The sequence below is a fragment of the Macrotis lagotis genome, chromosome 1 (genome assembly GCF_037893015.1).
Source record: "Macrotis lagotis isolate mMagLag1 chromosome 1, bilby.v1.9.chrom.fasta, whole genome shotgun sequence".
Taxonomy (NCBI): Eukaryota; Metazoa; Chordata; class Mammalia; order Peramelemorphia; family Peramelidae; genus Macrotis; species Macrotis lagotis.
In genome coordinates, this window is record NC_133658.1 from 763,813,543 (window position 1) to 763,827,933 (window position 14,391).

The 14,391-nt window shown below is 36.2% G+C and overlaps 1 protein-coding gene and 1 long non-coding RNA gene across 5 annotated transcripts in view; one reads left to right on the forward strand and one right to left on the reverse strand.

Annotated features, from left to right (window-relative positions):
* The window catches only part of SLC36A4 (solute carrier family 36 member 4), a 60,116-nt gene that overhangs the window by 45,436 nt on the left and 289 nt on the right, over window positions 1–14,391 (reverse strand). Inside the window, exon 2 of one of the 4 annotated variants that reach the window (XM_074216441.1) lies at window positions 123–236. The exons of 1 other annotated variant lie outside the window; for it this stretch is intronic. In XM_074216441.1, the coding sequence (XP_074072542.1) occupies window positions 123–236 (114 nt within the window). Of the gene's footprint in view, window positions 1–122; window positions 237–10,429; window positions 14,257–14,391 lie in introns of those variants that run through there. 2 more of the 4 variants (XM_074216443.1, XM_074216444.1) reach the window with 2 other exon arrangements.
* The window catches only part of LOC141508119 (uncharacterized), a 45,259-nt gene continuing 32,981 nt past the window's right edge, over window positions 2,114–14,391 (forward strand). Inside the window, exon 1 of the long non-coding RNA XR_012474346.1 lies at window positions 2,114–2,181. This is a non-coding gene — a long non-coding RNA (uncharacterized LOC141508119). The remainder of the gene's footprint in view (window positions 2,182–14,391) is intronic.

The following is a 14,391-nucleotide window of genomic DNA, read 5'->3' on the forward strand; positions in this document are numbered from 1 at the left end:
CCAAGTTATTTTAGCATTTTGTGGAGGTAGAAATTCCAATGAGTGGCAGATGTGGAGATGGCATGTTAGGTAACTCTTCACCCCACATTGCCATACCAAATTATTTGGGAGGGAAAGAGCACCTTTGCTTGCCTTAATCTCCTTTCCCTTCCCCAATGAAAGGAGGAAAACTTCATGAACTTCAGAGGTCTGGAGATCTTCCCAGCTTCCCAACCACATCCTAGCAGCACAGGCAGCTATAACATCATCAGGAGCAAAAAATAAGATAAATGTAGATTCAGTTCTCCAAAAAGAATCTGGCAGTTACATCACACCTAAAAGAACTTACTGAATACCTCACAAAGGGGGGAAAAAAAGAACTCCCAGGAGCCAAGAACTGTGAATTATTCCTTTAATATATGTGTTCTCTAAGCTTGGACTCACTTTCCTCTTATTCCTATATTTACAGATAATAAAGTGTGGCAGGGGTAGGGGGGGGCTATTTTATACCAATTGCTCTAAATGTGCCACATTAGTAAATACTTCTTTCTAAAAACTACTTAAAGTAACTGACTAAACTGATTCTTAATAATCATGGTGGGAACTGCATTTGTTTTATCGTTGTTTGTCATTTGTTGTCAAAGCAGATCATAACATCAGGGAGGTGATAGCATGATATGCAAGTAAATTGGATTTGAGTGAGGGAGTGCTATGCAAAGTCACCAGCTTCACTATCCTCCAAAGTCATCTGAGTCCAGTGACCAGATATGGATCAGGATGAATGAAGATGGCCCTCTTAAAATTAGGCTCATAATGCATACATTTAAACTAAAACAGAAGGAAAGATATTAGAAAGGCATTATTATGAATTTAAGTTACATCACATGGCATTCACCCTACCTAGAAATAGCTCCTCCACATCAATCTATGTTCTCTTTTCTTTTTTCTCAAACCTCAAATACCTAATTAAACTTTGAGCCCAAGACTTCTTTTCTGATTAATTTCATTGAGCCCTAAAAATTAGTCACCTACTCTGTACTTATTAGTTCATCAGAATCACAGAACCTCAGACCAGAAAGGACCTCACCACTATCAAGTCTATTTTATATCTTTATTTTTTTAGGTTTTTTTGTAAGGCAAATGGGGTTAAGTAGCTTGCCCAAGGCCACATAGCTAGGTAATTATTAAGTGTCTGAGGCTGGATTTGAACCCAGGTACTCCTGACTCCAGGGCCAGTGCTCTATCCACTGCGCCACCTAGCTGCCCCAAGTCTAATTTATATCTGAAAAGAATCCCTAAAAAAAAAAACAAGCATGGAATCACAAATTTAGAGCTGGATAGGAACCTTAGTTATCTATTCATCCAAATTTCATTTGATAGCTGAAGAAACTAAGCCAAAAGCAGTCAAGTGAGGAAGTGGCAGAACTAGGATTTTAATGAAGACCCTCTGAAAACTACTTAAAGCTAGAACTCTTTTCATCATTTATACTAAGTTTCTTAAATCATTTTTTATATTATCTCCCCAGCAAAACTGTAAGATTCTCAAGGTCAATGGCTGTTTTTGTTCTTTTGCACTTTACTATGATATCTTCTGTAATGCGTGTATTAAATGCAAACTAACTTATATGTGAATTCCATTACCAGAAGTTTATTAGAAAGTTGTGTTGGTAGTAGTTGCTGTTATTAAGGTTTGGATTTTTGATGGGACAGGGCTAAGATTTGAATATATTCATTTCTTAAGAATACAAGGAAGATATGGATTAGGAATTCTTAACTTGGGAGTCTGTGAACTTTTTTCTTTTCAACATTCTGACAATTATATTTCAATATAATTGGTTTCCTTTGCAATCCAATATTTTACTTTATACATTTAAAAATATTATTCTGAGAAGGGAATATATAGAGTTCATCAGACTTTTAAAGATGTCCATGATATAAAAAAAAAGACTACAAACCCCTGATTTAGAAGAATTATTGCCAGCCCAATCAAAATCAGATTTCTGCAACTGCAAGCAACAATTTCCATAAGAGTAAAAGCTGTCAGAGGTTCCATTGACCTAGCAAGACCTAAGAACCCAGGGAACTTTGTGATATCTTTCTAGTAAAGTCTAGAATTAGAATTAAAGTCTAGAATCTAGAATCAGAATTAGATCCAACTCAATCATCTCATGTTACTCATAAGGAAAGTGAAGTCTCAACTGCGTAAGTAATTTTTGATGCTTAAGCAGTCAACTGGTGAAGAACCATGACAAAAATTTTGATTTCTACACTCCATGTCCAGTGTAATCTTCATAATAGTAAGACTAATCTGAGAAAGGGGAACAGGAAGGGTCAGTTTGATTAGTTAAGTATAAATTGTGGATTTAAAAAAAAGAAAGAGTTTTATCAACTATCCAATAAGTTAGATGGAGAGTTTCCTCTTGTTTTTTGGTTTGTGGTAGCTATTGTTTAGCATTTAAAGTTGGGATCTTAACCTGGGAATTGTGAACTTTTTTTTCTTTGTTTTAGCAAGGCAATGGAGTTAAGTGACTTGCCCAAGAACAAATAGCTAGATAATTAAGTGTCTGAGGCCGAATTTGAATTTAGATCTTCCTGACTCCAGGCTAGTGTTCTATCTACTGTGCCACCTAGCTGCCCCAATTGTGAACTTTTTTAAAAAATATTTTAGAAATTATTTTAATATAATTTGTTTCCTTTACAATTTCATGCAATTTATTTTGTTGCTATTGAGTTGTTTTTCAATCATGTCTGACTCTTCATGACTCCATGTGGGGTTTTCTTGATAAAGACAATGAAGTAGTTTTGCCATTTCCTTCTTCAGATCATTTTATAAATATAGAAAGGCAAACTGGGTAAAGTGATTTGGCTAGGATTACACTGCCTGTGAGTGTCTGAGGTCAGATTGGAACTCACAAAGATTAGACCTCCTGTTCCAGGCATGTCCATTATACCACCCAATTGCTCCTCAGTTTATTTTAGGGACTTAAAAATATTATTCTGAGAAGGGATTTCATCAGATTTCACCAGACTGCCAAAAGCTTTGGCCAATGTCACAAAAAAGGATAAGAATTCTTGATCTAGAGTAGGGGCAGAGAACTTCTGAACTGAGGGCCATGTAAGGCCCATGAAATCATTTGGTCTTGGTTCTGCCAAGGCAACCAAAGGTGGAAATTCAATAAATCTAGGAGCTTTTTAGGGGTGAATTAATTAAATGTTTGATCAAATATAGCAGGCTAATTTTTAAGTTGATCATTTTGTAAGGCCCTCAAATGATGTTACAAATATCCATATGGCAGAAAAAAAAAGTTCTCCACTCCTGATATAGAGGATATTACAGTAGATCATGGATATAGGATTTATGGAAAAGTACAAATAAAAATTACACAAATGAAGAGGGTATAAAGAGGGATTACCATAAGCACAATAGAAGAAATATTAAACACAACTCTTCCAAAGTAAAGTTCAAAAGCTTTATTCCAGTCATGCACAAATAATGAAAATTAGTATTCTACATTAGAGATCTCAGGGGATTTATTTTAGAGTTAATTCTTTTCCATCCTTAATCAGTTGCTTCTAAAATACCTAAAGATGTTTATAAATTTTCTCAAGCTAAATATTTTTGGGGATTTTGGGAGTGAAGGCAAATTTGTACAGGAGAGGAAGCTTCACAGTCAAGCTCTCACAACTTTGGGGGAAAAAAAACCCTTAAACTAAATTTAGGAGAAAAGAAAAGTCATTTTTCCAGGCCAAGACAATATAGGAGTTCAAAGAAGAGATCTGTGACACTAGTGTAAAGGGCAAACCCAGAGAATATGAACTAGCAAAATCAGCTGTTCACCTTGGAGAAAACTGCAACAGCAACCACAGCAGCAGCATTGGGAGTTCTTTGTCTAGAGATGCTAATGAGATTGGACAATTGGTCAGAAAGAGATTATAGAGGTCCCCTATGCTAGTAATGGGCAGAAGATTGAGATCTGTTTGGCAAGTCCAAGGCCCAAATTCACTTCTGGATGGCAGTCCTGGGGAGGGGCCTGAGGAGCAATACTTATAGTTTCATGGGATCAGGGGCAGACCAGGAGAATAGTGACCACATTTCTTCCAGGATAATACCACTTTGGAAGCACTTAAAATTCCCAAACCTCCAGATCTGGCTGTGAAAACAACAAATAAAGGCAGGACAGTGCCCATATCTACTAGGTGAACAGAATCCAAATCCAACTTTAACATAAAGTTCAAAGATAAAAAAAATAGGATGTAAAAATAAGCAAACATATAATAAAAAATCTGAACACAGTAAGATGGTGACAGAGATGACCAAGTCAAAAACTCAGAAGACACTGATATCAAAAGGGCTATAAGCAAAGCCTCAAAGGGGGGAAAAAAAGCAAATTAGAAGAATTCCTTGAAGGGTTAAAGAAAGAAGTAAATTTTTTTAAATCAGAGTGGTACAGGGAAAACGACTACAATGCAAGAAAATGATGAAAAAAATTAACAGTTTGGTAAAAGGCACAAAAATACTGAAGAAAATCAAACCTTACAAAACAAAAATGGAATAAAATCTTTAAGTAAAAAAAAAAGAGAATTGGTCAAATGGTAAAAGAGGTACAAAACTTCATCAGGAAAAAAGAACTCAGGGAGGCTAGGTGGTGCAGTAGATAGAGCATCGGACCTGGAGTCAGGAGCACCTGAGTTCAAATCCGACCTCAGACACTTAAAAATTACCTAGCTGTGTAGCTTTGGGCAAGCCACTTAACCCCATCACCTTACAAAAAAAAAAAAACTCTTTAAAAAGCAGAACTGTTCAAATGGTAAAAAGAAGTACAAAAGCTGACCAAATAAAATAACACCTTAAAAAGTATTGGCTAAACAGAAAAAGAGATACAAAAGCTCAGCAAAGAAAATCATTCCTTAAAAATATAAATAGGTAAATGGAAAAGAGATATCAAGAAATAATAAAACAAAGTCAAAAGAATTAAAAAAAAGAAAATGTGAGATATCTCATCAGAAAAACAAATGACCTGTAAAATAAGAGTGAAAAGAGAAAATTTAACTATTAGACTACCTGAAAACTATGATAAAAAAAGAGTATAGACACATTTCAAGATATTATATAAGAAAACTCTCCAATATCTTAGAACCTGAAGGTAAAATAGGAATTTAAAGAATCCACTAATCACCTACTGAAAGAAAACTCCCAGGTATTAGCTAAATTCCAGAGCTCCCATGGCTCAGAGAAAATATTTCAAGCAGTTAGAAATAAGTCATTCAAAAAACAGTAAGTCACATTTGGGATCACACCAGATTTAGCAACCACCACAGTAAAAGAGTAGAGTGCATAAAATATGATTTTTGAAAGGCAATGGAGCTAGGATTACAATGAATAACCTATCTAACAAGAGTATAATCTTTCAGGGGGAAAATTAAATATATACATATATATATATACATAATATACTATATATATATATATATATACTTAAATAAAATGGAAGTCTTTCTAGCATTTCTGCTGAAAAGACAAAAAAGGAATAGAAAACTTGACTTTCACATACAAGATTCAAGAGAAGCATAAAAAGGGAAACATGAAAGAGAAATAATAGAACACAATAAGGTTAAATTGTTTATATTCCTACATGGGAAGATAATTATAACTTCTAAAAAATCTTTTCATTTTGTTGCTACTGAGTCATTTTAGTGACACCTGACTCTCCAAGATCCCATTTGGAGTTTTCTTGGCAAAGATACTGAAGAGGTTTGTCATTTCATTCTCCAGTTCATTTTGCAGATGAGGAACTGAAGCAAGGAGGGCTCAGTAACTTGCTTAGGGTCACACAGCTATTAAACATCTGAGGCCATAATTGACTGTTCTTGTTTCTTGGTAAGGCAATGGGGTTACATGACTTGCCCCAGGTCATAAAGTTATGTAATTACTAAAGTGTCTGAGATCGAATTTGAACTCACATTCAAAGGCTGGTGCTCTCTACACTGCACCACCTAGCTGCCCCCTGAGGCTACAACTGAACTCAGATCCTCCCAACTCCAGGGTTGGTGCTCCATTCACTGTGCCACTCCATTCACTGTGCCACTCCATTCACTATGCCACTTACTGGTCCTTATCATCCTTAGGACAGTTAGCCACAGAGAGCATGATTATCCAATTAACTTGGAATGATCTCCAAAAAAAAGGGAAAAAAAGGAAAAAAAAAGGAAAAAAGTAGTGTGAGAAAGAAGGATGCACTGGGAAAAGGGGAAGGGGAAGTATGAATGGGGAAAATTATCTCACATAAAAGAGGTACACAAGGAAAATCCTTTATAGTGGGGGGGGAATAAAGACAGGAAAGATTGAACCTTACACACACACACACACACACACACACACACAGAAATGTAACTTACCAAGAAGAAAATAGAAAGGGAAGGGGAAGGATTATAAAAGGTAGAGCAAATTAAAAGAGATAGTGGTCAGAAGCAAAACAGACTTTTTGGGGAGGTACAGGGTTTAAAAAGAGAGAAGAATGGGGCGGTCAAGTGGCGGGCTGGTCAAGTGGCTTAGCGGATAAAGCACCTGCCTTGGAGTCAGGAGTACCTGGGTTCAAATCCAGTCTCAGACACTTAATAATTACCTAGCTGTGTGGCCTTGGGCAAGCCACTTAACCCTGTTTGCCTTGCAAAAACCTAAAAAGAGAGAGAGAGAGAGAGAGAGAGAGAGAGAGAGAGAGAGAGAGAGAGAGAGAAGAATAAACAGAAGAAAACAGGATGAAAGGAAATACAGTAAGCAATCCTAACTGTGAGTGTGAATGAGAAAATTACCAATAAAACTGGGCTTTCTGACTCTAAGGGCAGCTCTCTAAGCCACATTATCCACATTACCTCTATGTACCTTTGTACTAATATATTAGGTACTTTAAAATCACTAGAAAAGTAGAAAAATAAATATTTGTAAATTCTATTTTATTATCATTACTAATTAATAGTATTTTAGTGAAAGCAATGCAATTAAATGTGTTTTATTATTATTTCTTAAATTTTGGTTTAACATTTTGTGATACAATTGGAAGTCTGGTTCTAAGTTCAGTTTATATCAATACTTAGAGTCAATGATAATCATCATGACTTAAAATGATATCTCCCAATGCATTTACTGAATCATGATACTTATTTTTAAATCCTACCCACCAAATACTGTGGTATATGAAGTGTTCAGAAGGACTAATACCAATTGCTGAACCCTTTTCAAGGCATGTTAATCCACCTTTGGCGGCTATCTGATTCACTCAACTCTCACCTGTGGCTCCAAGAAGTTATAGCATGCACAGCGCCCATATTTCAATAAATCATCTAGACAGATGGCCTAAATCAGGTTGAAATTTAGCTGACAGACCCGAAACCTGTTGGTAAGTTAGAAAAGTCTGTACCCAAAGCATGTGAATATTTTCTTCAGTGGTATGGGATGATGAGAACAATTTATGCCAATAGTCATGAAGGTGGTTGAAGCAGCTGCTATAGAGCTCTTAGAACTTGGTTAGGTCTTAAACACTCCAAGGTAATCCAATGTATCCTGGGTCATCACCAGTCAACTTGACTTTTGTCTTGTCCTATCCACACAGGACTTTAATCATTGTGGAAGAGAAAATGAGGCTAGCAACTTTGTGCAACTCTGCCTCATTTAAATCCAATTCATGTTTGAATCAAGACATCATCCCCATGATGTCACTGGTCCTCTTTGAAAATGAAAGACAAGGCGGCTAGGTGGTGTAGTGGATAAAGCACCAGCCCTGGAGTCAGTAGTACCTGGGTTCAAATCCGGTCTCAGACACTTAGTAATTACCTAGCTGTGTGGCTTTGGGTGAGCCACTTAACCCCACTGATTTGCAAAAAAAAAACCAAAAACCAAACAAAAAAACACTAAAGAAAATTAAAGACAAACAAGTAAATTGCCAACTTCCTTTGTTTTCACAAAATAATTGGAAGGCGTTATATTTTTCTAAGTGTAACAAATGGCTTCAAAACCTAAAGGAACAAATAATTTTCAACAAAAGCACATAATGATGAAAAGAGTTTCCAGATAGTCTTTTTTTTAAAATGCTTTCCATATGCAATGAATTTCTTTCAAAAATTAGCTTTTTCATTTGTTGTTAAAACATTACTTTCACATTAAAAGGATTGATTAAATATGTTTATGTTTGGATAAAATGTCACTCTCATCTCATTACAAAGTATTATAAAGACTGCACATTTTTTAAGGGTCCTGTTTTTATACAGATTAATAACAACAGTGACACTTTGGGTACTTCTGGCTTCCCTTTCTTTGCTGCAGTGGCCTGCTTCTGAGGGATGTAGTGAATGTCAGAAGTGTTGATATCTCTAAAACCACAAAATCTTTTTCATTCTAATTAACCTACTGTTGTTCTATTAACAGCTATACTTAGACAGCAAAACAATAAAACTGTTTTCACTAAAAAAAAAGGGGGGGGGTTACACTAAGAATATTTCCACACTAGAACATTTCTTTTAATGACTCACAAAAAGGTACTTCTTCATACATTCGTAACTGAGACAAAAATCGAGCAAATACCATAAGCTGAAATGTTAGGAAACATCTGTACTTCCATCTAACTATGCAGCAAACCTCCTACACCATGTAATTTGTTGGAAAACACTTTGCTTCAAATCTTTAGCAATGTTTTAAATGTGACTTCCAACAGTATTTCTGACAAAGGAATGCATTTTAGCTTATCACTGTCTTGTTTTCAATATATTATTTTGGTCATTTTTACTTTGGTAAAAAGTTCTTCAGTGGTATATAGCTTTTTATCTTTCACTATCAAGAAACTTCAAAAGAGTTACTGTTAGTGAAATTTTGTAACATGTCTTTAGTCCTCATTAAAAAATCAAATGCTGAGTGGTTGATTTTTAAATGTGTTTCTAATTACAATGACTAAATATTATCAATAGCCAAAATCTCAAAGAACAATATTACCACTGCTTATAATAGTTAACATTTAACTGTGTAAATTTTGCAAAGTACTTTACCTATATTACCTCATTTCATCCTCATAACAATCCAGCAAAATGGGGGACATTTATCCCCAGGCAGGTGATTATCTGTATTTCTGTGTTTGATATAAATCATAGAATAGTTAGAAGGAATTTTTGAGGACATCTAACAAGTCAAGCCAGACTAACCTCATTTTCTTTTTTGATAGGTCTTGGTACATCAGGGGAATACTGTAGGTACAGTTTATCCACATTTTGGCAAATCATTTGAAAAAATTTCTAATGCTATTCCTCTCACAGGAAGGAAAAAGGAAAAGATTAAATGACAATACAATTAGATTGATTCAAAACTAGATAAATGGCCAGATTCAAAGAATAATCATTAGTAATTCCTGAAATTTGTAAAGCAGTCCCTGGTTAAGTTCAACAGGAATCTACTCTTGGCACTGAGCTGATTAAGATGAACATTTTTATCCATGACATGAATAAAATCAGCAGATCTCACAAACCAAGAAAGGAAAGCTGTCGGGATTTTAAAAAGATCATCAGACTAGATCTAGTAGGTAAAATTAACAAATAAATGGAAAGCCTTATTCCTGGATTCCAAAAAAAAAAAAAATCTATTGCACAATTTCAAGAAAGGAAAGAAAAGATTAGAAAGTAACTGAAAAATGACCTGTTATTTTTAGTGTTACTGTAAGCTCAATATGTGGCAGCACTGGGATATGGCAGTCACAAAAAATATTGTAACTTAAGTAAGAGGGTTACAGTGTTCAGGAATATATAGATGATAGGCCCACTATGCTCTACCCTGTTCAGACCACATTTCAAGTACTAAATTCATTTAGTTCTGGGAAACACCGGAGAGCATGCAATGTGCAGCAGTAATGATTGTGAAGGGTTCTGAGATCATTTCCTAAACTTCATAGATTAAAAGAGCTGGAGATAATTATCTTGGAGAAGAAAAGATAGGAAAGGGGACATGATAGATATCTTCATGTATTTTCAAGTATCTGAAGGGTTGATATATAAAAGAGGGTACAGATTTGTTTTGCTCTTCCCAAAGGACAGAAATAGAAGAAATATATCAAAGAGGAAAATTTATACTTGAAGGGAAAACTTTCCAAACAAAACTATCCCAAAGTGGAAAGGGCTGCCTCATAAGGTAATTCCCCTTCACTGGAGATCCAGCAAGGACTGGATGGCCACTCCTTGGAGATGCTTGTAGAGGGGATAATTTATTTTAAAGTCTTCTCAGACTCTGATACGGTGATTCCTCTCCACACCCCCCCCACACACACAAACACACATTTCCCCCATCCTGCTAAATCATGGATTCCATTTAATTTCCTTGATGATTTGATAACTTTCCATTTTCTAAATTAATTTATATACACTGATGATTTTTTTGGTCTGGGATCTTAATGAAATTTAAGTCTTTCTTTTCACTCACCCATTTCCTAATCCCTTAATTCTGGCATTCTTCCAAGGATAGTTCTATTGTTCTCTCTTTACACCACTCCCCTTGGTCATCTCATTTCTTTCTATGGTAATTCCTGAGGGAGATAAAGTGGAGTAGTGGACAGAGAATGAGATCTTAAATCAAGAAGAACAGTTTTCAAATTGTCTCAGACATTTAATACTTATGTGAGGTTGAACAAGTTAATTATCCTCTGCCTGCCTCAGTTTCCTCACCTGTAAAATAGATATAAGTGCAAAAAAAAAAGAGATCTATAAATAGCTTTATGTAAAACCATAAAGTATTTTATCTTCAACTTCCTATCAAAGATCCCCATTTGGACTCTCCACTAGCACCACAAGCTCAATATTTAAAGCTAACTTTTACTACCTTCCCATCAAAGTCCACTATTTGATCTGGTTTCACTATTTCTGGAACCACATTGCAAACATTTTCTCACACTATTAATACTGGTGCTATGTTTAACATTTCACTCCTCTTACCACTTACTATTTAATTAGTTACCTAAGTCTTCATGATTAAGATCTTTGAATTAAAAAGAAAAGGGAAAGAAGAAAACAGTTCACATATACTGGTACTAGAAAAGCTAGTACAATTTAGAAAGCAGAACAATAGAAGCTAATTTCAAAGGAAATAATATCCATGAAAAAAGTCAGTAATAAAATCTCTCTGCTCAGATGTCTATATTCAAAAGCACAAAGCACAAGTATTAGACACCAAAGACTACAGACAGTGATTTGGAGAGTTAGAACACGTGACTGGAATATGACTCTGAAAGGGTACACATAATTTAGCAGAAAGAAAATGGATAAAAAAAAAGAGGTAATGGAATAGTTTAATATTTTTAAGAGATATAAACTGAAGAAATCCAGAAACTTCAGAGAAGACATATGGCAGAGCACACTTGGGTCAGAATCAATGGAAAAGAAGAGTCCTCTTAAAAGCATGTAAGGATCAAATTGGAAAGACAACAGATAGACAAAAGTGAGAAAAAAACTAATCTTTTAAAGGGTTACATTTTTTTAACCATCAAAGGACACTAGAGCAACTACATTTGACTCATCGTTATAAGTCCTAGATAAACTTAAGAGAGAAAATAGAAATGGCACCTAAGAAAACAAATATAGGAAAAGCAGTCTGATTAGATAAAATAAATACAGAAGTACATGATAAGGTGACATAATTTTCAAGGTAATGAGAAAATAATTCTCAAGGTATCTGAAGGATACCAAAAGCACAGAAATAAATTTCTGACTTCATAAATGCTAAAACAGATAATTAAGAGAACATGAATAGATGTAAACTCATCTTCCTCTTTGTCCCTCAAAAGTTTTTGCTTTTTTTAGTTTTTGCAGGGCAAGGGGGTTAAGTGGCTTGCCCAAGGCCGCAGGGCTAGGTAATTATTAAGTGTCTGAGGCCAGATTTGAACTCAGGTACTCCTGACTCCAAGGCCAGTGCTCTATCCACTGCACCACCTAGCTGCCCCTCTCAACAGTTTTTAAAAGAAAAATCTAACAAAGGCATCCTTGAAGGAAACAGGAAGGTTTTAATAAAGGATATTTCACAGACTTACATAACTATAGACTTAAAAGATATAGAAAATAATAGATCTCTCTGAAATTAGTTTATTATTTTTTAAAACACCTAATTTAGTAGAGCAAATTTGTCTTAAAGGTTCCTACAACAAGGTGATCTCCCATGAATATGTTCAAATTACACACAATTCTCTAAAATATATAACAGAAGATATTCTTGTTCATTTAGTTATCCTTTGATAATATTAAGAATAAATAAAAGCGATATATGCTCCCTAAATTCACTGCTGTCATGTAGGCAATCCAACACAACATCTAATGACATTGTAGTGATTATATTAAGTCCTGGATCCTAACTGAGATGGATAATCACTCAAAAACATTTGGCCTAACAACCCAAATGGGAAAAATCAAATGGATGAAGACTGTCTGTCGCAGATAGAAGACTATCTGCAGACAGATATCATATCTGCAGATATGATAGGAAGGACAACCTGTAGAGTGTTTCCAACTATATGATTTAGACAAATAGTGTAAATGGACAATGCTTTGGACAAATTTCATTGTTAAAATCACAGATTCTTTCAAAGGGTTCAGAGAAAGAATAAGAAAGATGTAATAACTTACAGAAGTCAGTCCAAGATTAGTTGAGAAGTTCCCCAGTAATTAAATTCTGAAGACAGAAGAATTTATTATGAAAAGGCAAGTACTACCTAAAGAGAATCATATGAACATGGAGAGAATAAAAAAAATTAACCTAGATTTTTTTTTTTAAGACATTTGCAGAGAATGGAAAGGAGCAAGCAACTGAAGATAAATGTGAAAGAGAAGCATAATCCTATAAGAATAGCTCCAAAAGCTTGGAATGAACTGAGGATTAGAAATAGAATAATATACAGTGAGAAGGCTGAATTGTTTAACTCTATTTTGTTTCTAGGGCAGCTAGGTGGTGTAGTGGATAGGGGGGCCAGAAATCAGGAAGACCTGAGTAGGTCTTAGATACCTACTAGCTGTGTGACCCTGAGCAAGTCACTTAATCTATTTGCCTCCATTTCCTCATCTACAAATTGGAGAAGCAAATGGCAAAAACATTGCAGCATCTTTGCCAAGAAAACCCCAAACGGGGCCACAGGCACAACTAAACAACAAAAGCAATTTACAAAGTTCATTGTCATTTTGTTATTTGGATGTGAAGATTCATTTTAAATTGCTTCTAACATTTAATTCCTCAATGACATTATGATATAAACGAAAACCACAATCAATAATCCTCATTTCCCAAAGCAACAGCAAAGAGAAATGATTTGTGAAATTATAATTCAAATGTTGATAGAAGCTGAAAAAAGAAACCTGATCTCCAAATTCAGCTGTCAATTCAGTAATATATGAAAGTGAAGGCACAGTGGGTAGAGCACTAGCCTTGGAGTCTGGAGTTGATTCTGGCCTGACACCTGGACAAGTCACTTCACCCTGACTGCCTCTTGTCCAGGGTCATCTCCAGAGTCATAATTGGCCACTGGCCCCCGGTTTGGCTCCGGAGGAGAAAGTGAGGTGGGTGACTTCGCCCAGCAGCCCCCTCACTCCATTCCAATTCATGTGCTTGTCACGGCATCACTTGCCAGATGTCATGGTCTTCTTTGAGAACAAGGCCAAAAGACACTATATAAAGCACAGCATCCCTACTTATCACTCTATGTAATAATCATAAGATAATAGAATACTTTTATAGATAACCTCAGATTCAATTTTCTACTAAATGGAATTAAGGTATAAGCTCCTGTTCTTATTTGCTAAGAGTTACACTAGCTTGAATGAGATAATCGTCCAGTGTTTCCTCGGGACAGTCCTCTATGAATGCCATAATGTAGTAAATGGGTTTCTTTAACCCCCTGTCTTTGGCAAGGTCGCTTTGGCTTTTTCCTTTTCCGCTTTGTTTCTATTTTCCTATCCGAGCTGCCCCCATCAAAGGTAAACAGGAGCCAGGCCCCTTGGCCCCACTACACAGCACACATCACCGCGCGTACAAAACCCAAAACGTAATGACTCGGTCCCTGGGCGGGGGGCAGCGCAGCATTAGCAAAGCGAGGCAAAAAGGAAGCCTCAGCCGCTGCCGTGGCGGGATCTCGGAGGCGCTTTCTTATTAAAAAAAAAAAAAACTGCTAGTCTGGGGATGGCCAAGTTCACTGCCGTCGGCTAACAAACGGCTCTAGGCTGGTCCCGGGCCCCGAGTTCCAGTCATCCTTGCCGGGGACAAAACGGGCGGGTGTGCTTTGTGTCTTTTCCAGCCTCGGCGGCCCGGAAGGGCAGGGGCACCAGCGGCACCACCTCCGCCCCCCCCCCCCGGCCCCCGATGGTAGGTTCCTAAGAGGCCTCCACAGCCCCCGCGGGAGCTACCACTCT